Raw genomic sequence first — 26,062 nt, forward strand, 5'->3', positions numbered from 1 at the left:
TATTAAAGAAAATTATTACTATTGAACTAACAGTAAAATAAAGTAATTTAAGATAACATTTATAATTTTTTTAATACAATAATTTTTTAAATGCTTTTTTTTTTATTTCTCTAACATTTTTTTAAACAAAAATACACACTGTTATTTAATATTTGAAAAGAAATTTCTTGTTTACAATCAAAATAATTATCCAAAACGAGTTAGATTTATTAAGGTATATTTTTTCATATATAAGTATGTGTGTGTGTGTGAAAAAAAAGCAAAATTATATAAAAAAAGAAAATTTATTTTTCCTTTACAAAAGTAAAGCATTTAATGCTTGGCAATCAGCATGCAGTCATATGTAATATATACATAATATACAAATTTATAAAGTATTTCTGAAAGTTCATGGAATTTGCCAATTTTCAGTTTGTTTGACTATTTTCTTAACTATTCCTGATCCTAAAATTTCCATGTCTTCTAGAATTCTTTCAACATCTGGAATTAGTCGAATGCCATCCGTGTAAAGTGTCCGATAATTAACAATGGAAACCTATTAATGAAAAAGTTATTTTTAGAAATATTTCATATGTCTGAAAAAATTTAAACAATATATGAAAAATAAATTCTAATACTTCAGATAATTCTACTTACAATATGCAACAAAAAGCTCATTAATTCTATTGTTATATATTATAGAAGCTGAACATAGTATAAATTCTTAATATAAGAGGACAGGTTCAAAATATCACAAATTATAAATAAAACACTTGCATGACTTTTTATAATTTAAGAAAATGTAAAATATAGTAGAATTTCTCATAGTTGACAGTATCAAAATAAGAGTACTTTAACAGCTATAAATTTAAATTCAAAACTCAGTACATGAGATAAAAAAATGAAGTGTTAGAATTGTAAATTTAGATATCATGCACACAATTTTGTTTTTATCTGTATGGTTATTTAGAAAATTATAACTTAAAAAAAATTAGTGTGGTTTCTGACAATATTAATTTATTTGTGGTTGATAGATTGAAAGGGATTTCATATGATACAATTTCTATTGATAGAACATCATATCAAACAGATAAATTACAGAAAAGAAATCAATTTCAATAAGATCTCATATCTACTAATCACGTGATATTCTACTTATGTTCAAAAAAGGTTATTTCACTTTAGATAATTGCAATAATTCCTATATTTTTTCAATAAATATTTCTGGTTTATCAAAATAGGTTTTATACATCATGAATTTTTTTTAAAATCCATTTTCTCTTACTCAATAAAAAAGCCAAACATAAAAAATTGAAACAAATAATATATTCATATACTACAACATTAAATTTTTGCTACTCATACATATATTTTCTATTCATACAACAAAGATAAATACAGAAAGAATTTGCTTATTATTAATCAAAAGAGGAAAGAAATATTTTGTTCTTCTGATTACTAATAAAGTAGGTTTTTTAAAGAAAATTTGTAAAGATAAATTAAAAAAAAAAAGAAAGCAATAACATGGCGACCTGTCGATAGATTATATAGTATTTGAAAAAAACATAAACAGCAAAAAAAAAAAAAAAAAAAAACATAGCATTATAATTATTTTATATTATATACATATATATGAAACTACAAAAAGTTTAAGAATTAAAGTTTGCTAAAACAATAGCAATAGATAATTGAAAATTAAACTGAATATCAAAATATAGTACCTTATCAATATTTATAAAACTTTAATTTATTTGATTAGTATTATTAGGAATACATACTTTAAATTCTTTTGGAACAAAAGCAGATCTTTTCCACACTACTGCTATGAAATCTCCACCATACATATCATGCAAGAAGAAGGCAAATTCTCCAAAATTTCCCTTCAAATAAAAGATTTCTTTGTTTTATTATAACAGTAAGAAAACTTTTAGAGACATATTTAACAATGTTTTCATTTTAACAAATTGCAGGAAAAGCAGTTTTAGTTAAACATGCTACAAAAAGAAACATATTCATGGAACATTGTTTTTCTCAAGAGATAAAGAGAATACAAAATCTATCTCCTTCAAAATGAGATAATTTTAAAAGCACGTTCAGAAACAAAGAATAACTTTTGGAATATAATGGGTTTATCCTAATTTTAATATCGTTCTTTGGTTCTACCTACCTGTGTAAACATGCAATATAATATGATGAATATAATTAAGACAACATATTGCTCCCCTCTCACAGACTACCACTTAGAATCCAGTACAAGATTAAAAGTTAGTAATTATATACCGAGATATTGACAGACGGTATGTAGCCGAAGTCTTCTACTAACTATAAGAATTAACTTCAGATAAAAATTATTTATTTTATAATGTATTTTGAATTTTTTTGATATTAAATGCATTATTTGATATTATAATTGTAATTATGTAAGTAAGCACATATTCCATATTTATTATTAAATGGATAATAATTATTTAATAAAATTAATAATAATTATTTAATAAAATAATTATTTAATAATTACTCTAATAATTATTTAATAAAATATTTAATCAATATGGTAAAATGTACATGTATAAATTAATATGTATGTGAATATTAATTTGCACATAACATATAATGGATAAATCATTTGAAAATGATAATTTAATCAGTAGAAATAATGATTTCTTAATTAACTCTGAACTCTTAAAGAATGTATCTTTATATATAACAAGACTAAAAATATAATAATTTAAATATAGTCAATATGATAAATTAAATCTGAAGATTTTGGTGGATTTGAACATAGTTTAAATGCTATTGTGACTAACTGTCAATTATTATTTCATTTATACAAAATTTCTCTAATAATTATTTAATAAAATATTTAATTTTAATATAACCTATTATTATAATAAAATAATATAAATCATAATAAAATTTATTTTTCAACTGATCAATATGTATTTCTTTTTTAGAAAGTTCAAAACTTACTCTTAGCTCTTCCAAATACATCTGAACAGGATCATATTCCACAACTGGATACAATTCGTTTCTATCTTGTTTATATGGCTCATAAACTGGTAATTTATCAGAAGTATATACATCAACAGCACATCTTAATCTTGGCACTTCATTTCTTTTTAAATAAATAACAACATCATAAGATTCTAAAGGTGGTCTGAATATTGCCTGAAAATATTTAATTATATTAAACACCACAGATTCTTACATAATATTTGAAAACTTGTAAAATAAATAAAAATGATAAAATAACTTACCTTAATATCAGAAGTTAGTGATTTGTTCAAAATGCCTTCTAAAGTTTTTAAACTTGCTTCTGCTAGAATTGCAATTCTCTTCAAGATTAAAGCAATTGGTTTATTCTTAGTCCACATACTCCCTCTTTTATCATAAGGAGTTGCAATTACCATAGGCGGAAGAGTAGATCTTTGAGAAGTAAATGTGGAATATATTTCTTCAATATCTGCTTCTACAAAAAAAAAAAAAAAAAAAAAAAAACCATTGAAAAATATTAAATGAACAAGTCAATCACAAAATGTAAATTTTAATTCTGGATTACTTCTAAAAAATAAATAATAATAATAACTTGAAAGAAAATTATGGATTCACATTTCTTCCTTCAAGTTAATATATCATTATTTAAATATACATGCAAATGAAATTATAAAACGATGTAAAATCTTACTTTTTAATTCATTATTTAAATTTACAACAAGAGGAGCTGTTGCCCAATCATAAGTGACAAGTAAGTTGAGGAATCGTATGAATGCAACTTGAGGAGAACTGCAAAAGAAGGGAAATATACTTAGGCATTTTTGTCTCCAATAACAAATAAATATATATAGCAATTTATTATGTTATTTATTTATACCATGGGCAAGTATAAGGCTCTGGATGAATATAAAGGTTAGCAACAAGTAGCTCTATTGCCATATCATCCATCAATCCATGTTTCAGTTGTGCTGAAATCCACCTTTTAGCAAGTCGGCAGGCAGTACCAAATGTATTATGCTGTTGATGAAGCCTACAAAATTCAGATAGAATTAATGCTCATATTATTTTGAAATGCAATTAGCAACAAGCAAAGCATAATTTATATTAAATTACCAATAACGAATATATAAATAAATAAAAACTTAAAACATATTTACCCATGAAGTATACTGTTTAATTTGGGAAGAATTTCAGTTTGTATCCCTAAATTCCGGGACTGTTGGTTTTCTTGAATTTTAAGAGTTCCATCAGCAGTCTTAACTTGTTTCAATAAATATATTTCTTTATGGCAAGCTACTTCAATACGAAAAACAAAACCATCCTATTAAATGACATTAAAAAAAATCAATATTTATTAAATACCAGATGCAAAATAATAATTATTCAAATTCAAATAGAGAAATATGTAAATTTTAAAGTGCTTACTTTGAAGATATCAGTATGAGTTATGAATGGTACAGCCATGAGAGAAAACTGCGAAGAGACTAATTTTGCAATTTCAATGTGAAATTCAGCTTTTATTCTTTTAAGAGCTTCAACATCATCTGGCCATTTCCCACTACCTTCTAAGGTTATGATGGCTACAACATTATGGGAAAAAATATTCTTTTAATGCTAGCACTATTTATAATGGAGCTACATCAATTGCATCAGTTAACTAATAATAATAACAACAAAAAAGAAATATTTGTACTAACATTATAATATTATACATAAGGAATGAAAAAAAAAAAGTTTTGAGAATTAGGTGTAATTTTTTCATACTACAATACTAAGAGAAGAATAAAATATAATATTTGAATAATATAAAACTTTGAAATATTATTTTTTATTCCAATTTTTATTTTCAAATAAATGATATTAAAATGCAGCATAGCAGTAACCAGCAAACACAATTCTTCCTTTATAATGAAATTTAGAATTAAAATGAAAAATAATTGCTGATTAACACTGTTAAATAAAAACACAAATATATACTCATAATTCAGAATAATTAAAATGAGTAAAAACTTATTCTATTTAAAAACTGCAATATTGTAATATTTCACCAACTAGAATCTTACAAGAGATAATTAATGAAGAAAAAACATTTCTTATTATAATATATATGACAACTCCTGCAGTTATGTACAACAGTTTACTAGTTTTGCAATGAATAATGTGACTTCATATTAAAGATCATTATTATTTTTTAACATTATGTCTACTTAAGACTACTTTAAGATTTTATCAGCTTATATTAATATATTCTGGTGAAAGATAATGATTTTTTTTATTATTCAGGACACCAAGCAATACAAAATTTTATATAACCTAACAGAATTTGTGGTCACAGTTAATACAAAAATAAAATTCTTATTAAAAGGAACATTGAATAATATTATTTTTCATATATCATTAAAAAAAAAAAAACTCTTACAGAAATTCTCAGTTAATGATCTTTTTAATAACTATTTAATGCAATAAACAGCATTGTTTCTGAAAAGTTGATAAGTATAAACTAACCTTTTAAAGCAGGTGTATAAGGGGGAACTCCAATACTACCTTCATGCAGTTTTAAAATATGCCCGTCCACATATGTAACTTTTGGATCATTTTTATGCATTACTGAAAGTGGAGGGAAAACCTAGAAAGAAAAATAATTAAATTCCAAACTAATAATGAAAACTAAATTTAAATATTAACTTTTCACAAGCTTTTCACTTTCTAGTGAAATCAACAAATCAAAAATTCATTTAAGCAAAAATTTTTACTTGTCTAAGCAGTAAGGAAAAATTTCTTTAGTAATAATACGCATTTGTCAAAGAATAAGACTTAAGAACAAAAGGTAAAGGAAAAGAAAACATAAATCTAATATGCCTTGTAATTCTGAAATTCAAAGGCCATACAATTATTTTAATGTACAAAGTTAGCAAGAAATAAGTTTCTTACTTCAAAGGTTTCTAGAATAAGTTCTATTGGTTCAAATGAAATAAAATTTGAACTTTAGATAATTCAAATAATGCTTTTATTGCATAAAATGCCCAATTGCATTGTTATGATAATCTCACAATATTATTCGCCATTCAGAATATTGACTGTGAAAATATCATCTTGTGCTAATATAGAAGCTAATTAATAGACCGTGCAAATTAAATAAAAATTTAATACAAAAGCACCAAAAGATGGCATTATAGCACACATAAAAACATTTAATATTCTTTATAAATGTTAAATAATATAAAAATAGCATTAAAGTAATTACATATATCCCCCTTCTTATTCAATAATGTGTTCTGGCTGCAGAACCAAATTTTTCTACAGCTGACTGGAGTAAGTCAGTCGAAATATCAAGAACATGATATTAAATGCTGTCCTTCGGATCCAGCACAAATGCTGTTTTATGGTAAGTATTTCCCTTAAGGATACCCCACAACCAAAAGTCACAAGGGGTGATATCTGAAAAATGAAAAGGCCATGATATTCAAAAAGGATGATGGATCATTCATGCATTAGTGAAATGCTGTCCTAGAAATGGTTTAACAATGATCAATGTGAAAAGATGTGCCCTTCTGCATGAAAATAATGCCCAGAAAACATCCATTGTTGAAGTTGTGGGATTACAAAATCACTCAGCATATCATGATACTGTTGTCCTGTGATAGTACAAGTTTAGTTTCTATTTGTAACTATCTTTAAAAAAATGGTTTATGATATTATGGTTTACTGATATAGATGCTGTAAAACTACATCATTCTATCATTTTTTCAGGATGCAAGGGTTGTTATGGATAGCATGAGAGTTTTCTGCTGCCAAAATTCGAGAATTATGGGCATTAACTTGTGCATTGAGGTAAAAGTGGGCTTTACCACTCTATAGAATGTTCTATGGCCAAGTGATGTCAACCACCATTCCAGCTAGGAACTGAAATTCAAAAATTTTACAAACTTCTGAATCTTTATCCTGCAATAGATGTATAGACTTGATTTTACAGTGATAAAAATGCAATATCAGCCATAAGATTTTTCATATAGTGGAATATGGCATACAATACAGGGGAAACAATCGGCACACTTACAATACCATGTGGTGACAAATTGCTAATTTCAATGTTCGTTGTATCTACATTTTTGACACAAGCAGACAAAATTTGATTTCTTCCTTTACCTGGAGAAAATGCTAAGTAGCCATATTATTTCAAATTTCTATATTATCTAGTATAAACCTCTAAAGACCTCTTTGTATCCGCTTCATACAATGTAGTTTTTTTACAGTTGCAACAGAGTTCATCTGGTTCTGGCAGAACAATTTTACCAGTAGAGCTTTTTCTTGCAACATAGGCATGATGTAAGTAAGCCGAGAAAAAAGTAAAGTGTGTGTGGAACTTACCTTCTTTTTATCCAAAGATTAGTGTTAATATTTATCTGCTGCAATGCAAATGATTTTTTTACATTTCCAACATATGCAAATAAATATCTTAATAACTTAAAATGTTATGAAATGTTATTACAAAATTTAATTACATGATTGATAAGTTTTTTTTTTTTTTTTTTTTTTTTTTTTAAATAATACAATACAAGAGTGCAAATTCTAAAAACTGAATCTATCTAAAGAACTTCAATTATCTAAAACTAAAGAACATTTTTGTTTTCAAATCTGAGAAAAACCAAAGAAAAAAAAATAAATAAATACTAACTTCTGAAAATCGAAAGGAAGGAGATACACCTTGTACAGAAGCAATAAGCAATGGCAATCCATTCAAATTACGCAGCTGTTTACAGAGTGCATTGAAAGACTGCATGATAGCCATATGTGCTTCTTCTCCAGTTCCATAAGGAGAAAAATCAGATGACAAAATCATGTCTGGAATCTCAAGAATACAATCCACTTCAGAACCATTTACTACAATATGATTTGGATTTGCATTAATGTGCCTAGAAATAATAAAAAAAAATAATATTTATAATAATTCTATTTGAAGTCAATGCATAAAAACATTAACAGAAATAGTCCATTATGTAAAAAGAGCAAACAAAGAAAGGCCAAATGTACATGTCAAAATACAGCATTTTTTAAATACATAAACACATAACCATACAAATTTTAACACCTTCTTTCCTTTATTTAAGAGCCATAGAAATTTCACAATGAAAAAAACAGGAAATTTACTAGCAGTAAAATATATCATTTTAGAAGTACAAGCTACATTCCCAACAATATAAAATTATAATGAGAAGTTTAAAGCTTTAGATATTGGAAATTTCAATAATATAGAGATAATTAATTTTTTTAAAATTAAAAGTAAAACCAGAAATACAAAATAAATAATAGATATGCACTATAATCATTAGAAGAGACAAATTGATCCATATGGCTAATCTAAAAATATTTAAATCAAAAATGGAATATTCTGAATTTTATAGCCACATTTATAACCCAGATACCACAATATTATTTTATTATTTCATAATAATATCTCATTATATTGTTATAGCTTCGTGCTTTTAAATAATGTTTATTTTTCAAATTCATACAACAATTAGATAACACATTTACATATAGTAAATACTATCCAATTTATAAATAATATATTATACATAAAAAAACTAACTACAAAAAAAAATGATGATTAAAAAGTATTCACAACTTTTTTCTGTATAAAAAAGCATTTATAATGAAATAAAAATAGTAAAAATTTATGTAAGAAATGTAATGACTTCAGCTAAACAAGTTTAAGCCATTGAAATAAGGCTGAGAAAGGAAATGCAACCTTTTTGAAACTCAACATAAGACGAAAGAGCAGAAACTATGTAATATAACTATAATTAGAAGTGCGTGATTTTAATTCTTAATGAAGAATTAAAATCACGCACTTCTAATTTTTTGGAAATTAAATTACTTAAATGATTGCCTTCTGAAAAGTAGTTAAAACAATTTCAGATTAGAATATAATTATAAATACTGAAATAAGAATAATTAGTAGTGTTGCATACACAAAAAGTACATACACGGACACAAAAGATAACAATATATAAAATGTAACAGGAATTATTTTAGTAAACTAATTAATTTTAATTTCTAAAGAAAAAAAAACAGATTTTGGTTAATAATGAAACAGTAGCAATCTTAACAAAATAAAAGTATTTTAATTTAGATCATTAATTTAACACAAAAAAAAGTGCCCTATTACATACTAATGTTTATGCAAGTATATTTACCTTGTCAAGATATCTGTTATGATACATGCAAATACTTTTCTTTTCTCAGCAGCTGTAGTAGCAGGCCAAAATACAGCTTCACGGATCGTTCCATCTTGAAATCTTCTCAATTCTGAGCGTTCTCCCCAGAAATCTTGAAACTCTTTGGACTGTTTAATGCAATATTAAAAATTGAAATTAAAACTAAAAGAAATTCTCAAGCATTTGTAGCAAAAAGTTTTACTTCCATATAATATATAAAATTTCATGAAATTATAAAACTATTAAAGTTAAAACAAATGCCCTTTTCATTACTGGCTTCCAACCAATAAAAAAAAATTATACAAATAATCACAATCTAGTAAATAAAATTAATAAGAATAATACTTTTGGGTCATCAGCTATTGGCCCCTTTTCAATGTTATTAAAAGGAACTTCAGGATTCAGAACAAAACCAAGAGTCACTTCACCTTGATTTGGATTAGGTGGATTGTCAGTGACAGACCACTAAAAGAAAATATGCAAATTATTATGAAATAAAATAATGTTACAAAAATAAATAAATTACATTGAAAATTTAATACGAAATAAAAATATATATATAAACAACATATAATTTCTCACATTTGAAGCAACTACTTCAACTCTTCAGGTTACATTACTAGGAATTATAAATAAATAAAATAGATAAATTATCATTTACCATAGCAGCTCTCTAAAGCCTTGAGGATGAGTGTGAAAAGAGAAAGCTTTCAGTAAATGAAACAAACAAGTGAGTAGTTAAATAGATTTTTTTTTCTTTCTTTCTTTCCAAGTGAATAATTAAATATAGTTTCCATTTTCGTATTTAAGAAAGGAAACTATACAGTATTTATTCTTAGCTGAACAATAATACTTATCTAACAACACATTAATACAGATGTAAAAGAAAAATGAATATAATTTTATTTTCTTTGCTTTGATTCCTGCAAATTTATTCATGCCATCCAAATTTAAATTTTCACATTATTTACTTCTATTGAAAATAATATCAGGTTGGATAGTCTTCCTTTTGCCATTATGATTTTAGGTAGTTTTTCATTATTTAAGATTTGAAAAACTACATTTGAACTCAGCACTGTATAATAGAATTGTTAATAAAATTTTAAAGATTATTTGTATTGTTCTAGAGATCATAAACAAAATGTTAGAAAATTATTGAGTCATTTTTTTAAAAAATCATTTGGTAAGCTCTATTTCTCAGCTTTTGTATGGAGGAAAAAAGAAAAAAGATTGAAAAGAACACCTAAAATTGGATAGGTTCAACCTTATTCGTAGCTGGAATATTTCAAATGATAAAATATAGAAAAATAATTTCCTTTATTAAAATTTTTTACTTTTCTAATACAAGTAACTAAAAATTTTTATAATATTTCTTCCAAGTTTTTGAGTGCTTGGGAATACAAGAAATAAATTTGATTATATTCCATAACAATTCCTGATCTTAATGTATGGCATTTCAGAGTGATTCTTCCCTGATTCTTATGGTCCCAGATACGCATTCATTTGAAAGACTTAAGGAATGCTTCAATATAATAGTTTAATGATTAATACAGTATAAAAATTCTATCTCAATTATTCTGTTAAAAATCGACATACATTTTAAAGCTAATAAATGCAAAGAGGCACAAAATGAGAGTACTGTAATTTTACAAAATTTATTTTTAAGATTGGAAATCTAATATAAATGAAACATTTAAAATTTGTTTAAACAATAAAATTTTCTATTAAAACACTAAAAAAATCTATATTACTGAAAATATCATAAAACTATTAATTCATTAGTTTTACTTAAATTATAAATTTTTATTTTAAAGCAAAGAATTACTTACTGGAGAATGAGGCATTTTTATCACATCTATCAAAGATATTCTGTTATTTAAGCCTTTTTTTAAAACATCACAGACTTTAGGAAATAAAGAAGCCACAATATTTTCACCAAAATCTAACTTTTCCTTTTGCAAATTATCTTTTGAAAGAAGTTTCTGCAAATATTTCTTAAATTTCTTAGGGCCTTTCAAGCTGAAACAGAAAGAAAATAGTTTGGACATAAGAATAAGAAAGACGAAAAAAAAAAAAAAAAAAAAAAGAAGGAATACTAAACATTATGAATATTTCAACAAGTAATGAATATACTTACAGAATGTTAGGACAAATTTCTGTTATAAATAAAATTTATATTGGTTAAGAGATGGTTTTAGATTACTGTTTTATTGCACTATATCTGAGATAAACAATTTATTTTAATCTCTACAGGCAATAGTTGACAATATTTTAATGTATGATAAAAAAATCAAGCACATTTATTTAAAATTAATTACAGAAGTATAGTTACTCTTATTAAAAGGAGAGAAAAAAAAGTACCAATTCAATTTGTTGCATGCGATTCTAAGATATATTTTATTTTGAAAAGTAATTTCTATTTAAAGGTTTAGAATCCATTAACAGTTTTATAAAAGAAGAAAACAAGAGCATGAATAAATATCAGTTAGCTTGTATATCTTAAAAATATATATTATTACGAATGCTACAAGTTTCACATATTTGTATGAGAAATTAGGTCTTTCCTATGAGAAGATAATAATTTCTTCACAAAATGTATACCATTTATTTATAATTTCAACATTTTAGATTAATTTTTTTATGTTATTCACAGTCATAAATTTATTTTCCACAAGTAAAACAGTCTAAACAAAAATAGTCTTATGATTTTCAATGTGGTATGTAATTCAAAATGAAGTTTTATTTAGAACAATTTCAATCAATGAATTAAAAAAAAAATTCTCATTTATCTGTTGAAGTAATTTTATAAAATATAATATTCTAGATAAAAAATAATATAAAAATAATAATTTTATAAAAAATATTATGTATAAATATAATATAATATAAAAATTCTAATAAAAACAATTTTAATAAATTATATATAAACATAACATAAAATTTCAGATATAATATTTAATACAAAATATAGTTTTTTAAACTTACTGAAGAAGATACTCAAATTTCCTATTGACAGCAATTTTATTCATAAACAGTAGTGAGAAACTCTCTGGTGTTTCCTTGTCTAAAATTTTCAGTCCAAGCTTAGCTTCATGTTGAACCTGAGAGAATTAATATTAATTAAGAAAAAATTAAAATGGCATATCTTATTTCAAATCTTTTTTTAAAGAAAATCTATGAACTTCCAATATTTAACTTCCCCTTTTATAGAAAACTGGTTTGATAAACAACTGTGATAATCATTTCTTTTTAGAAAGTATTCAGATTATATGATGTAATGCTGTATCATATTTTAAAACTCTTTTAAAATATAAAAATGAAAGTTAAATAATACATTTTTTTAAAACTTTCCCAAATTATAGCATCAAATTCATTAGCAAACTCTGAATAACAGTTAATAAAAACTGGTATTAATCATGAAAAACACCTCTGGACATTAATTTTCTTTCTTTCATTAAAATACAAGTACAAAGCAAATATAACAAACATAATTCCATATAAATTATTCATTCAGTTTTGATTGATCATTTTGCTTCAACATCGATATCTTTAAGAAGCAAGATTACCTTGAAGAGCAAATTAATTAAAAAAACTGCAAATATTGACAATGCTGAGGAATTTTTTTTATACTACAAAAAAGTAAGGCACAGACAATATTTTTTTTTAAACAAAAATTTGTAAAAAATCATATTTCCTACTTATGAATTGGTATCTAACAGTACATGTTCTATTATAAATAATTATTATACACTCTACACTTATTAGTATATTTTAGATATTTGCTTGTATTCAGTTTCTATTTCTCATATATACACTGCATTTTAAAATGTATATTTTTCCTTTAAAGGCAGGGGGGAAGATAAACAGTTCATATTATTTATTTAAATTTAATGCAAATGATTAAAGGTCCATCCCCCATTTAGACAATAATGATAATATTGAAAATAATTTGCATGAGATCAATCAATTAACTTTGGTTTACATTTCCAAAAAGGATAAATAAATTTTTTTTAAAAATGAAAATATTTCTAAATAACAATAATTAATTAGACATAATGTGAATGAAAAATTTGTTTATCAGTCTCAATATACCAGTTTATATTTAAACTTTCTCTGAGAATAGAGAAAATGAGATATCACTAAGTCAAAAAGATCAGTTTGATACAAGGAAGCAAAATGAATATAAGTATGCTAAAGTTTAGTAAAAATTTTAAAAATGATTAATTACAATGTTATAAAAAAGATTCTAACCATTAAAAATGACTGTTCTGTTACATAACAACACAAATTGAAATATCCAGATGGATCAACAAATACAACTTTATAGTGCGTTCTGAAAGTCTCCAGATCTAATTCTTTTTGTAAATCAACTGATGCTACTTCATCACAAAGAGTAATGGCCCGTTCACACCAATTTTCATTTTCTAGAGAAAAAATTAGCATAAAGAAATTGCACTTAATAGAGAAAATAATATTTGTGAAAAAAAAAATTAAAATTGGAAATAATAAGTATTTTGATACTTTAATTATCATAATAAATTATATTATTTAAGCTATTTATTATAAATTTACATTAAGTAAAATCTATGCAAGTATTTATTTTGACTTAAAATTGAATAATCTAACTATAAACTCTTGGTTAGAGATTCATGGAACTTTCATTTGATCTTAACATTTTACAAGAAGTAATGTTACTATTAAAACATAATTATAAATTAACTTACGAAAACCAAGTAAGGCAGATCGAAATACTTGATATGCACTCATTAGAGGTGTAATCTTCTGCTTTTTTAACAAATAGGCAACAAACATACTCAGAATGAAACCATTCAATCTTCCAAAGCCCTAAAACGAATTAAGTGAATGTTAAAATGCAATGCATGCAATCACATTTCAATATATGGCATTAATAGAGTGTACAATAAATTTTTTTTTTATTGATAAATAAGTATTTCAAACATCTCAGGATTTTAAAATCAAATTAAACAAAAACTAAACTCATCTTTGTGGATTTTAACAGTGCTGGTTTAATTAAATATAGTTAAGTTTACTGTGTTTACATTTTGAGAGAAGTTCTATTATAATTTCCTATTTTCTCTTTGAAAATGATATCCAAGTTTCTTTAATTATGAATTCATTATTATTAATTTGTACAAATTCCTTCCAAATATAATAGAATAATTTGCATAATAATATTTTAAATTATAATTCAAGTGAAAGAATCAAAAGTGCACATAAATTGTTTAAAATTATTATTTCCTTCATAGAAAGATTGAAATTAAATATCAGTTATAGGCTAATAATGGTAAAGCATTATAACTGATTTTGCTACAGATAGAAAGAAGAAAGTGCCTCCATTCCTTTTCAAGTCAATTGCAAATACAATTCAAAATTTTGGGACGTTACTTATTCTTGTTAGTAAATATAGCCATTCTCATAAGCATCAGGAATAAAACTGTCTGAATAAGAAGAACAATCTGCTCATACGGGGAAGTTCTTAAGTTTAAATGAAAGTTTACTGCCTGTTTGAAATTAACATGAAGAGTAATTTAATTTATTATTATTATTAACAAATTATTGACAGGATGTTAAAGAAGATTAGTCATGCTAGAACTGAACATATCAAATTAATTAAACTTTGCATACTATAATATATAAATAAAAAAGTAGTATATATAATTTTTATTGCTTTTAAATAGATTTTAAGGGGTCTATTCAAGGAATGAAATATAGGCATTTTATACTTAGAAAAAACAAAAGAAACAATACTAGATATTACTTACACTACATAAACCTCTTTGAGTGCACCATAGTTTAAGCAAAATTATACCATCTTTAATAGACTGGGTATGTAACTTTTCTTTTAAATAATCATTTATATCTGGCAATAATAAATCAAACAGCACAGAAGCATTATAATGTGGAGTTGCAGATGATTCTAGTACTGAATGGTCCATATCTAAAAGTAATTAAAAATGTTAAATTTACAGAAAAATAAAAATTTCTTTGATTTAAAAAAAAGAAAAATTAAAATTATTAATATAATTTTAAGTTTTCAAAGATTTTAACTTGCCTTCAGAATTTTCAAAATACCATGAAGATCTAACATTATTTTTGGATGGAACAAATCGACTTAATTTAAAGGCATTGGAGCTCGGGTATGCTGTAAGACATACTGTGACATTTTCAAAATCTAAAAAATAATAAGTATGAACATAAATCTCTTAATACAAATAATGATAAATGTCTGATAAAAGTTACAATTTTTTTTTTGTTTTTGCACATGATTACCTTTTAAATAATTTCTAACATTTGTTTAAAATATACAGATTAGTTCAACTTTATTTCAAAAATACTTCTATTTTTTTTGTTTCATTTATATTTGTAATTAAAATGCATTTAAGTGTTGGATGTAGTGAAATGAAAATGCATTCAACATTTTAATAATAAGTTCAAATCAGTTTTTGAGAAATGGCAATAGATAACAACTATCATTTAGAGTTCAGTCATCATTAGTTTTATTTATTTACTGGTAAACTCTGAAGATGATATATTTTTTATTTTTAATACACTTGAATTTTGGAATCAATTGTTTCTATTAAAAATTGATGTTTTCTTTATCACTGACTTGTTTTAAAACAGTTATTTGTTTAAATCTACATCTGAATTTCTAAAAATAAAATTTTTGAAATTCAAATTTTTCTATAACAAATTTCTATTCAGATTTTTCTATAAAATAACCATTCATTATGTTCAGAAATTTCAGCAGAAAATCTACTCTAAATTTTAATTTGATATTATTATAAAAAGTACAATAACATTGACTAATGTAAAAATTCAGATTTTATAACAAATAAGATGGCAATTCAAATGGTTGTTAAAATAACTACTTATCACTAAAATTGCAGTTGCATAAACATTTCTGTAACCAGTTCAGACTTTTTTGCACGATTAGAATAATATTAATAATTTATAATGTAATGAAATAAGCATTTAAAATACAATATGTAAGCTGATTATATAAACATATTTATATAATGCATAAAATACTTGCACATCTAAATAATAAATGATTCATACAATGAAGAAGCAGAGTAATAAAAAAATTATGCTCTTCTAACATAATGCAAAGTATCCAAAAAAAAAAAAAAAAAAGTAATCATGTTGGAAGGGAAAAGAAATTACCTTTTGGAATGACAAGTAAAACAGGTTTTAAGTAATCTTCACTTTGATATGTAAATTTTAGATCACTTATCAGATCATTTTCTTGAAGAAGAAAACTAGCAATGTAGGCAAGATACAAGGCTCTTTTCCTGTGATATCTATGATTCAGAAAGTCCATACCAAACCAAAATGTCTATAAATATAAAAATAAAATCATAAAAAGATTTTATATAAATTAAGAATTGAAAATTTTAAAATATGAGATAAATACAACTTTCTCTCAAAGAACTTTAGAAATTCTAAGCAACTATATAAAAAAAATCCATGCTATACATTGCATAATATTAAGTAAGTTTTTCATTATAAAATTCCACTTCATTTCTTGATGAAATTTGGAGATATAGCAATGAATCTATGAAAGGATAGAATTCTAAATAGATCATCTCTAAAAAATCTATATTCTATTAAAATTTGTCAATTATCTTGAAAGACATACATATAATTAATCAAACAAAAACAGACATGTGTATATTATCACAATTGAGACTCGACAAGTTTTAATTACACTTTCATTTGTTTATTTTTAGGACTTTTTCCATAATCTTGTAATATGAAACTTTATTAAATGATGATAATATTAAAACTCAAATGAATAATCAAATGCAATATCATTTAAAAAATATCAACTCCTTTAGCAGTTTAAAATAGACACGCAAAAGTAAAAAAATAATTAAAATAAAGGTACTGAATATTTTCATATAATCTACTGATTCTCTGATTTTTTTAAAAGGCTAAGAATTTCTCAACACAAAAATTAATAAAGAACTAAAGATTTTTGGTTAGCTAGTTTTATCTATCTCTATTTAATATGTTGCTTCATTAAGCCAGCCATTTCAATGCAATAAGCCACCTCATATTAAAATGTGACTTAGTACATCGGACTGCAGAGGCCTAGAGAGCTATTGTTTGGATTAAGAAAATAAGGGAAACTTACTGAAATGGATGCTGTCAATTTCCAAATGACCTTAAATGCAATATTGTTAAGCTTAAGATTTTCTAATAATAAAAAAAAAAAAAAAAAAAAAAAAAACTGATTTTCTGTGATTTATTATTAAAGCCTTAGGATCTTGGAGACATAATGTGCATCTTTCCAGATTGAGGGAAAAAAAAAAAAAAAAAAAAATGTAAACAAAAATAATTTAAATAAAAAAGTTACCTTTGGAATTTCAACAGCAATGTCGATTACTGGCACTGAGGAACACATTGTTCCAAGTGCAAAACTGCCAATTTCTATCATATTGGAAGGAGGAACAAACTTGAAACTTCCCTTAGTATTTTTTGGAATTTGTGGTATTGGTATTTTAACATCATTTTCTAAAGCAAGATCCTCTATCTGAAAATGTAATTTCCAATCACATTAAAAAGATTTTGCTTAAAAAGAGATGTTAGTACACAAATTTTTAGACATTCATAAGAAATTCTGAAAGGTTTACAGATAACATAATGAGATGAGATTAGATTGTAGGTTGAAAATAGTCCCCTCTCTCCACCTAACCCAAAGAAATGATTGCAAACTCAAAAGTGTTATGTGATCTCAAAATAATAATTAATATGATATTAATTGTTTTGAATACACTAATAATCAAAACCATTATTAAAAAGTGAGAGAACTGAATAACTGAAAAACATATTTAAGAAAAAAATAGTTAATAGGCTTTTTAAAACAAAGAATAAACTTTTCTGTTTTTTAGCATCAATATCATTACTTCTGATCTTTACAGGGTTAAATGTAAGAAGGAAGAAATAATAATTTTTTGTCCTAAATTATGAAAAAAAAAAAAAAAAAAATCCTGTTTGAAAGAATATAAATTATTAAAATATACTCATTTAAATAATTATTATGTTTAACATCAGACTTATATTTATTTGATAATAGATTTCTGTATTTTAAATCTAAAATTATTTTAAACAAGCTTTATGGTAGTATGCAGTAGAAAATTGAAGTAGTATTTCAAATGTGTTTTCAATAAAAGTGTAAAAGTGCAATGTGCGGGATTTAGAAACAATGTAGAATTTCTTACTTAAACTCATTTTTATAAATTTGATTTTGAAGAATAAATTATAAGCTTAGTTGAGTACTGATAATATTTTTTTAACTCATAGAATTAATTAAATTACTAATTAACAAAGGATTTTCTAAATACTGTCATATCCTGCTTTAACTGTCCTAATTTAAAAATCTGATTAAATAAAAAAAACTAAGCCAGATTAAAAAAAATTGCTGTTAAAAATCATAGCATTTGTTAATCTACCACATCTATCAAATGCCGAGACAAAAATTTTCCTTTATTTTACATTCATGAAAAAAGCACTGCTAAAAGAAAGAAGGGATAATAGCTAGGATAGATAATACAGTTTTGACAAAAAGGAAAACTTCAAGCAATGGATATGAACTGAAACTTTCAAAACTGCTTAATTTGATACTTCCATTTTATTTTAAAAAGTGAAACGTTTTTTTTTTTTTTTTTTTTCAGCAGGGAGAAAACAGAAAATACATATTGCATAAATATTTAATTCAGTTTAAAAACTGAATAAATTAAATAAGATAAATAAAATTACGAACAAAGTTTAATTTTTTTACTGCATTTTATGGTATAAGAGCCTTATTTAAGTATATGCTAACATAATTTAAAACAAAGAATTTAAATGAAGTGAACTAACCTAAATAATATATTGAATTAATTTGAAAATTAAAAACTTTATACAAATTCATTTTAAGATTTAGAATTATAATCACTGAGTATTATTAATTCTAATATCAATTATATTTTACAAATGTTTCTTTAAAAATTAAAAAAAAAAAACATTAGTAAAAATGATATATCAATGGATTAATCTTATATCAATATATAGATAATTTAGCTGTGCTGATTTGTATTGCCTTACAGATATTTATCGCATCTGTTATTATGTACTAAATATGAGATCCTAATTTTAACATTGATAAGTGTATCTCCACTTGATATTAACAATTACCTTGCTGGAAAGTTATTAAAATCAGTCAATCTTACAACAAGATCCATAATAAAAAGTTTTATATATGTTACTCCAAAATATCAAAATCTTCTCAATCTCTTTTGCAATTCTTGCAAAATAAATAATAAAGAAAATTAAGTAGATTTGATCTTTAAAAAATACATACTGAAACCGGAGAAGTTTCAGGAATATTTCTAAGAAATTCTTTAAAAGTTTCAAGCCATTGATGAATTTTTTCCTTTTCAGGTAAATGTTCTTTCAATTCTTTCATAAGTTCTTCAATCTGGAAAAAATATATATATAAAAAATTAACTAATGATTTACAGATAAAGTAATTACTCAGTATCAAAATTATAAAAAATTCTAATAGTATGCATGTACATAAAATTGACATCCAGAGTATTAATATTTTTAAATTGTAGTTTTATGTAGTGCAGCGGCCAAACAGGCGATAAATGACTGTTTGTTTCGCCAACTGGCGATAAGCATCAATCATACCTTTGGAGATGAACTTTGCTCTCCAACGGATACGAGTGACTCACTTCCTGCCTTCGCCAGCTGGCTTAGAACTTCTGCCTCGTGCTGGTCGATGGAATTACGGCCAATGTATCATGATTTATATTTGTTAATTTAAATTGTAATTAAAATTTATTTTTGTTATTTACATGGCTGGCAGTTTTCATTAAGTAAAAATGTTTTAATACTTTAATTTAAAGTAAATTTGGCAATGCGTGTTAAACCACGCACCAAAGTAGTATGAAATGTTAGAAATACTTTACAGAATTTTATCTTTTTGTTCCACAATAAATGGCTTCCAAAAAACCTTCAAGCAATTATTTCTCTTTAAGTTCTTTAATTGGACTCTAATCAGGAATCAGATGGAACTTGAATTTGGGAATGCAAAAGAAGAAAGTATAGAAATGTGCTCAGAATTTATGTTGCAGGAATTTTACTAAAATTTATGTGATACAGTAGCTACATATTTGATAGTTATAGATATTAAACACTGCAAAACATAGGAAAAGCTAGAAAATATGCAGCTTAGAAAGTCTTTTTAAATTTGAATTTAAGTTGTCGAAAAACAATTAATTAAAAAAATGCAGATAATTTGAATTTATTACAAATGTATATTTCTGATATTTAAGACAGACATATATTTCTTGATGTCTAAGGACAACAAAAATATTATATTGGTAAAATGTTTTTTCCCTACATATGTTTCTCTTTCTTTTACTTTCATTAATAACAATAAAAATAACTTTATCATTAAAATTCTGAAAATAAATATTCAAAACTAACTTACTTCCATTTTTAAAAGATTAGACTGAAACAACGTTTCAGCCTCCCGAAGTTCATTCAATTCCTCAGCAGTAGGGGCATTTAATTTTCTTCTCTTTCTAGAAAAATCTGCTTTCTTTTTTCTCTTAGATTTATTCTGAACTGTTACGGAATCTGAATCATCAAATACATTTGATGAAAGCATGGCTTGGTCTGGCATTTTATGCACCTATGTGCTTGGTTCTCAACTGCAAGATAAAATGATTAAGAAATATAATTTTTCAAATTTCTTAAGATACTCACTGAAGCCAAAAGTAAATGAAACATGTTTGAAAAGTAAAAATACAATGCATACAGGAAGTAAAAGATAATATGTTAGTACATTCATTGGAAATGCTTGGTTAAATGATAGATTATTTACTCTTCTGCTCACCAACTGTTATTTGTCATTCTAGATTGCTATATCTGATCTAAACTAAATATGCTTAAAATTATGGTGTTAATTCAGATTCCTATCAAATGTTTTCTGCCATTCAGTGAGTGCTGAATAGACAACATACCCTCTAATGTTGGTGCCCAATCATCAGTAGCACTTCTTACCAATATATAATACATAACGTAGTATGAACTAATTATTGAAGAATAATATTTTCAAAGAATTTTAATTAATTAAAACAAATATTCTTTAAAATTATTTAAATATTTTTTTTAAAAAAAATCACACTTCACAGTTTTATTGATCAAACAAATTAAAATCATTTGTTAGACATTTACAACTTTTTTTTCATTAAAAAGCAAAAACTTTTTTTTAATTATTATTACTGCTCAGTTTAACATCAAAACAAACTCTCATATATTTTTTGTGCTTTTAAGAGTGACTCTAGTGCTTTTGAATTTAACTTCAATTTATTTTACCATGGGAAACACACTTTGTACAAGGGGACAAGAGGGAGAAGCATCCGTTAGCAACAGAATAAAAGAGCAAAGGGACAGAAATTTTTCCCTTTAGTGGTTTTACTAAGATATTCTGATAAGAATTCCTTTGACACATGTCTACTTAGAAAAGGGAAAAAATGATGAGAGAGAGGGTGTAATGATGAAAGCCGCAGGCATTAGGGATTTTTATCTCTTTGCTCATAGCATAGGAAATTCTAAACTAAATTAGGAAATTAATCAAGATTTAAATTAAATTAAGAGGTATCATTACACATACAAATATATATAAAATCTGGAAACCAAGACAAAGGAAATAAAAATGTGAGGCACAGATAAAAAAAAGCTTTAAATAAATTAGAATTATAATCACATTTGTAATGTATCTTTTCTTGTGTGTGTGTGTGTGTGTGTGTAATGAACATTTAAGGTCCCCCTTCCTTCTTAATTAATTACAAAATTAGAATTAAAAAAATTCTATAAGTCTGAACATCCCTTTAGACTTTTCTTTCAATACATATAAAAAAAAAGCTTAATTTTTTAAAAATATCTATTATTTTTTGACTTTTAATTTGTTTCTTGTGAAATTCATTGTAGCTTAATGAAAAGGTATGAAATACCTAACTCTTAAGGAGGAATTGAATGCTACATAAATTATAATACCAAATTGGCCAGCTTCTTTTAAGTTTTTATTCATAATTCAAACATACATATTTTACTGCAAAGGAGATGATTTTTAATTAATATTTTAAATTTGCAAGAATAAATATTCTATTTTGCATTAACAATATCGCTTTCTTAATTTCTATATATTTTTCTTTTACTAATTATTAATATTTTTATCTTTTACTAATTATTAATGCTTTATTAAATTCTTAATTGAAAATATGAAGTCCAAAAATGATAAAAGAGTGAGATTTTGATAATAATCTAAATTGGAATTTTAATTACATTTATTGTATATTTTAATTTGCAATGAATAACTAAGAGTTCTTTTTTAATGATTACATTATTCTTAATTTCTTTATAATATAGTTAGATTTTCAATTAAAAATGTTACCACTTATTTTTTATCATGCTAATAAAACAATGTTTGAATTCTTTTTAATTTTATTATTTCTTTATAATTCATAATTCCTGGTTACAAACATTATGGAATCTGGAAATGAATATTTGATATTTCTAGATGACATCATCTTTACAAAATCAGTTTTCAGTTTAATTGATTTCTCTTCATTATATTAATTGATAATGAAGAGCTCTAAAATAATTCAAACATTTTAGCTATAGGAAACTAATTAATAACAATAAATTTTAGAATTCTAGTACATAAGGAAATGAACGAAAAATCAGTTATAAAATTCCACCCTTACAAATAGGAAATATGTGAAGTTGGTAAAAACATATAAAAATTAACCATTGTTTCTTTATTTTCTAGAACAGCCCTTGAGACTTCAAACTTTTTAAAAAATCAAATATATATATTAAAGGTGTTAATCTAATTCAAAATGCTATAATTTTGAAACTATTGAGTAATCAACTAAAAAAAATGAATATTATTGGAAGGAGAGTAATATTATTCCTATTAGATATATCTGAAAAGGTAACATATACTTGTTTCACTATTTCAAGATAGTCTGGAAAGTGTAGAACCTCTATCAGTTTCAAATTTTGCAGCATAATGCTAGAATTTCATCGATAGAAAAACTTCATAAAAGAATAGATAATCAAACAAATTTTTGAAAAATGAATGGTTCCCCCCCCCCTGTACAGTATCTTAAAAAGGAGTATATGGTTGCTATATTCTTCTAGAGCATTATTGCAAGCATATATACATCAAATGTCCGAAGCTGGTTCCACCAATAATTGCTGAATAACATTGATGATTTGGTGGTTCAAGGAATGTTGCATCCACGAGCAAAGACAAAAAGTCCCTGAATACAGAGCTTTCTAACTGCTTTATCAGATTTCATAGGGATCTAAATTTGACACTTCAATTCTGGACATATTATTCTCTTGACTTTATTGTTTATGTTTATTTTTTAAAAATTAAAAATGAGAGGCGTTGTTAAGAATTCTCCACAAGACAAATGTTCATACAATCTACACTGATGAGCCCAACAAAAAAAAAAAAAAAAAAAAAAGTATAGCAGGTCGTATGCAAATAACGAAGGTGTTCAACCAATCAGCGTAATACGATGCGGTCGACAGTGCATATATAAGACAACAGGTGTCTGAGGAGCCTATACATTGATTTTTGCTGTTACAATGGCAAGTTATCAAGATTTAAGTGGTTTTCAATAGGGACTAATCATTGGCACATGAGAGTTGGTGTACAGCATTTCCAAAGTAGTGATGAAATTTGGATTTTTGCACACAACCATTTCAAGGGCATGTTGCAAATATCAGGTTTCTGGTAAAACTTCAAATCTCTGATAGTGGTGCAGCCGGAAAAAGATATTGATAGAACGAGATCATTGATGGCTGAAAAGAATCATTACATGAGATAGCCATTCAACACTTTCTCAAATTGCTGCAGATTTGAATGCAGGCCCATCAACAAGAGCTAGCATATGCACTGTGCAATGTACCCTAATTGATATGGGCTTTCGCAGGTGCAGACCATCTTGTGTAGCATTGTTGATCTAGCAGCATAAAGCCCTGCGCCTTGCCTGGGCTAGCCAATACCATCATTGAACTCTTAATTATTGGAAAAACGTCACATTTCCAGCTGTATTGGGTGGATGGCTGTGTACGGTTATGGAAAAAATCCCATGAATGCATAGATCTCTCATGCCTACAAAGAACTGTTCAAGCTGGTGGAGGCTCTGTGATTGTATAGGGTGTGTGCACTTGACATCAAATAGAAACGTTGATATGTTTAGACTCGACTATGACAGTCAGGGGTACATTAACATCCTTTCTGACCACCTGCATCCATTTATATCCTCTTTGCATTCCGACAGACCTGGATAATTTCAGCAGGATAATGCACCACCCCACAAGTCTACAGTAGCTGCCAAGTGACTTGAGGAGCACTATTCTGAATTTCATTCCCTCTCTTGGCCACCTAATTTCCCTGACATGAACATTATGAGTACATCTGGGATGTTTTGCAACATGCAATCCTGATGAGATCTCCCCCACCTCACACTCCCATGGCTTTGTTGGCTGCCTTGCAGGAATCGTGGTGTGAACTGTCTACAGAATATTTTCACAAATTAGTTGAATCCAATCCATAAAGTGTTGGGGCACTTCTGCTTGCTCATGGGGATTCTACATGCTATTAGATTGGTGTACCAGTTTTTCTGGCACTTCAGTGTAGATCTCATGAGTTCAAAACTTATATGACAATCACCATATCCAAGATGACACTGACATGCATTTGCAGGGATCGCATCTTACAGTCATAAGTTAAATCAAAATTTGAATACATTCTGCAATCTATCTCGTATCTCACTTGACTTTTCAAAATTTTGAAATTCGACAAAAACTTTTATTACAATGATAAACGTAATAATTGCATTAATAAGACCATTTGTATTCTCAAAAAGATACTTTTAAAATTGTAGCATGGAATAAATAATTAAAAGATTAAAATGAAAGATTTGTATCAAGGATAAAATCTTCAATCCATATTTAAGATATAAGCAAGCAAAATTTCTTAATGTAAACAGTCATGAAGTCAACAATTACTAACTAAAATCTTAAGCAATTATTAATAAAATAAATGCAGTTGTTGCAAAAGAAAAGAGAAAGAAATAGTATTGATGTATATATCAATAAATAAGAAGATATTTTGTAAAAAACAATGTTGCCAAATTTCAAGAAGCTTATTGTAATAATATAAGCATGCAGAGAGTTTCGAGGGAAAAAAAAAATTAAATCTACATAATATTATGAATAATTTTAAAATAAAATGAAAACTTTTCCCCAAGGAGATCACAAAACTTAACAATAACATCTAAGTAAAAGATAGTATCCAGACGTTCTAATAACATTCGTTCATAAATTTAGAAACATAGCTTATAAAACAAATAAAACAAGTTTCAAAAAAATTACAATGCATACATATTAAAGAAATTTAAATTATATGTAACTAAAAGTATACATTCAATTACTGTTCCTGAAATTTGTTGCAAAGCTATTTTGATTTCAGACAGTTTTAAAATTAAATCGATAAAAAAAGAACTACCTGATGAAAATTAAACTTCCTATGTAAACAACAAATTCGTCACTGTGATAATTTAAAAAATGTTTTTACAAAAATGCCTCATCTCACACGTGTGGCAAATTCGGCGAGAAAATAGACAACGTGCTGCTATGAATTGTATACAATACATTGAGATGTTTAAATCCTACTAAACTCAATCATAATACTAAAAAAAAAAAAATGCTTTCTGACATTTTCTAATATAATTAACTGTTTAAAACAATATCAATTTTAAAATTAATAGTTA

The 26,062-nt window shown here is 25.4% G+C and overlaps 1 protein-coding gene across 1 annotated transcript; it reads right to left on the reverse strand.

Annotated features, from left to right (window-relative positions):
• Positions 1-291: 291 nt before the first annotated feature.
• Positions 292-25,934, reverse strand: LOC129966374 (nucleolar protein 6-like). Its single transcript, XM_056080797.1, has 23 exons — positions 25,798-25,934; positions 20,695-20,917; positions 19,558-19,674; positions 17,572-17,748; positions 16,377-16,548; positions 15,265-15,384; positions 14,975-15,150; positions 13,916-14,036; positions 13,443-13,615; positions 12,177-12,292; positions 11,021-11,210; positions 9,537-9,656; positions 9,171-9,319; positions 7,649-7,886; positions 5,479-5,599; positions 4,399-4,553; positions 4,131-4,294; positions 3,851-4,003; positions 3,665-3,762; positions 3,237-3,448; positions 2,950-3,147; positions 1,758-1,859; positions 292-535 (listed from the first exon to the last, which is right to left on the reverse strand). Exons 2-23 carry the CDS (start codon positions 20,887-20,889, stop codon positions 389-391), a joined length of 3,414 nt encoding a protein of 1,137 aa, XP_055936772.1. The 5' UTR covers positions 20,890-20,917; positions 25,798-25,934; the 3' UTR covers positions 292-388.
• Positions 25,935-26,062: the final 128 nt, after the last annotated feature.

Source organism: Argiope bruennichi, chromosome 4 (assembly GCF_947563725.1).
Source record: "Argiope bruennichi chromosome 4, qqArgBrue1.1, whole genome shotgun sequence".
Classification (NCBI taxonomy): Eukaryota; Metazoa; Arthropoda; class Arachnida; order Araneae; family Araneidae; genus Argiope; species Argiope bruennichi.

What these genes read in the sequence shown, in the direction of transcription:
- LOC129966374 (XM_056080797.1), bottom strand. Translation starts at nt 20,889, where the DNA reads ATGCCAGACCAAGCCATGCTTTCATCAAATGTATTTGATGATTCAGAT. An exon ending in CTAATCTTTTAAAAATGGAA is followed by an intron (nt 19,675 to 20,694) that starts GTAAGTTAGTTT and finishes TATTTTTTCCAG; the next exon opens with ATTGAAGAACTTATGAAAGA. An exon ending in GTATTTTGAAAATTCTGAAG is followed by an intron (nt 15,151 to 15,264) that starts GCAAGTTAAAAT and finishes AATTACTTTTAG; the next exon opens with ATATGGACCATTCAGTACTA.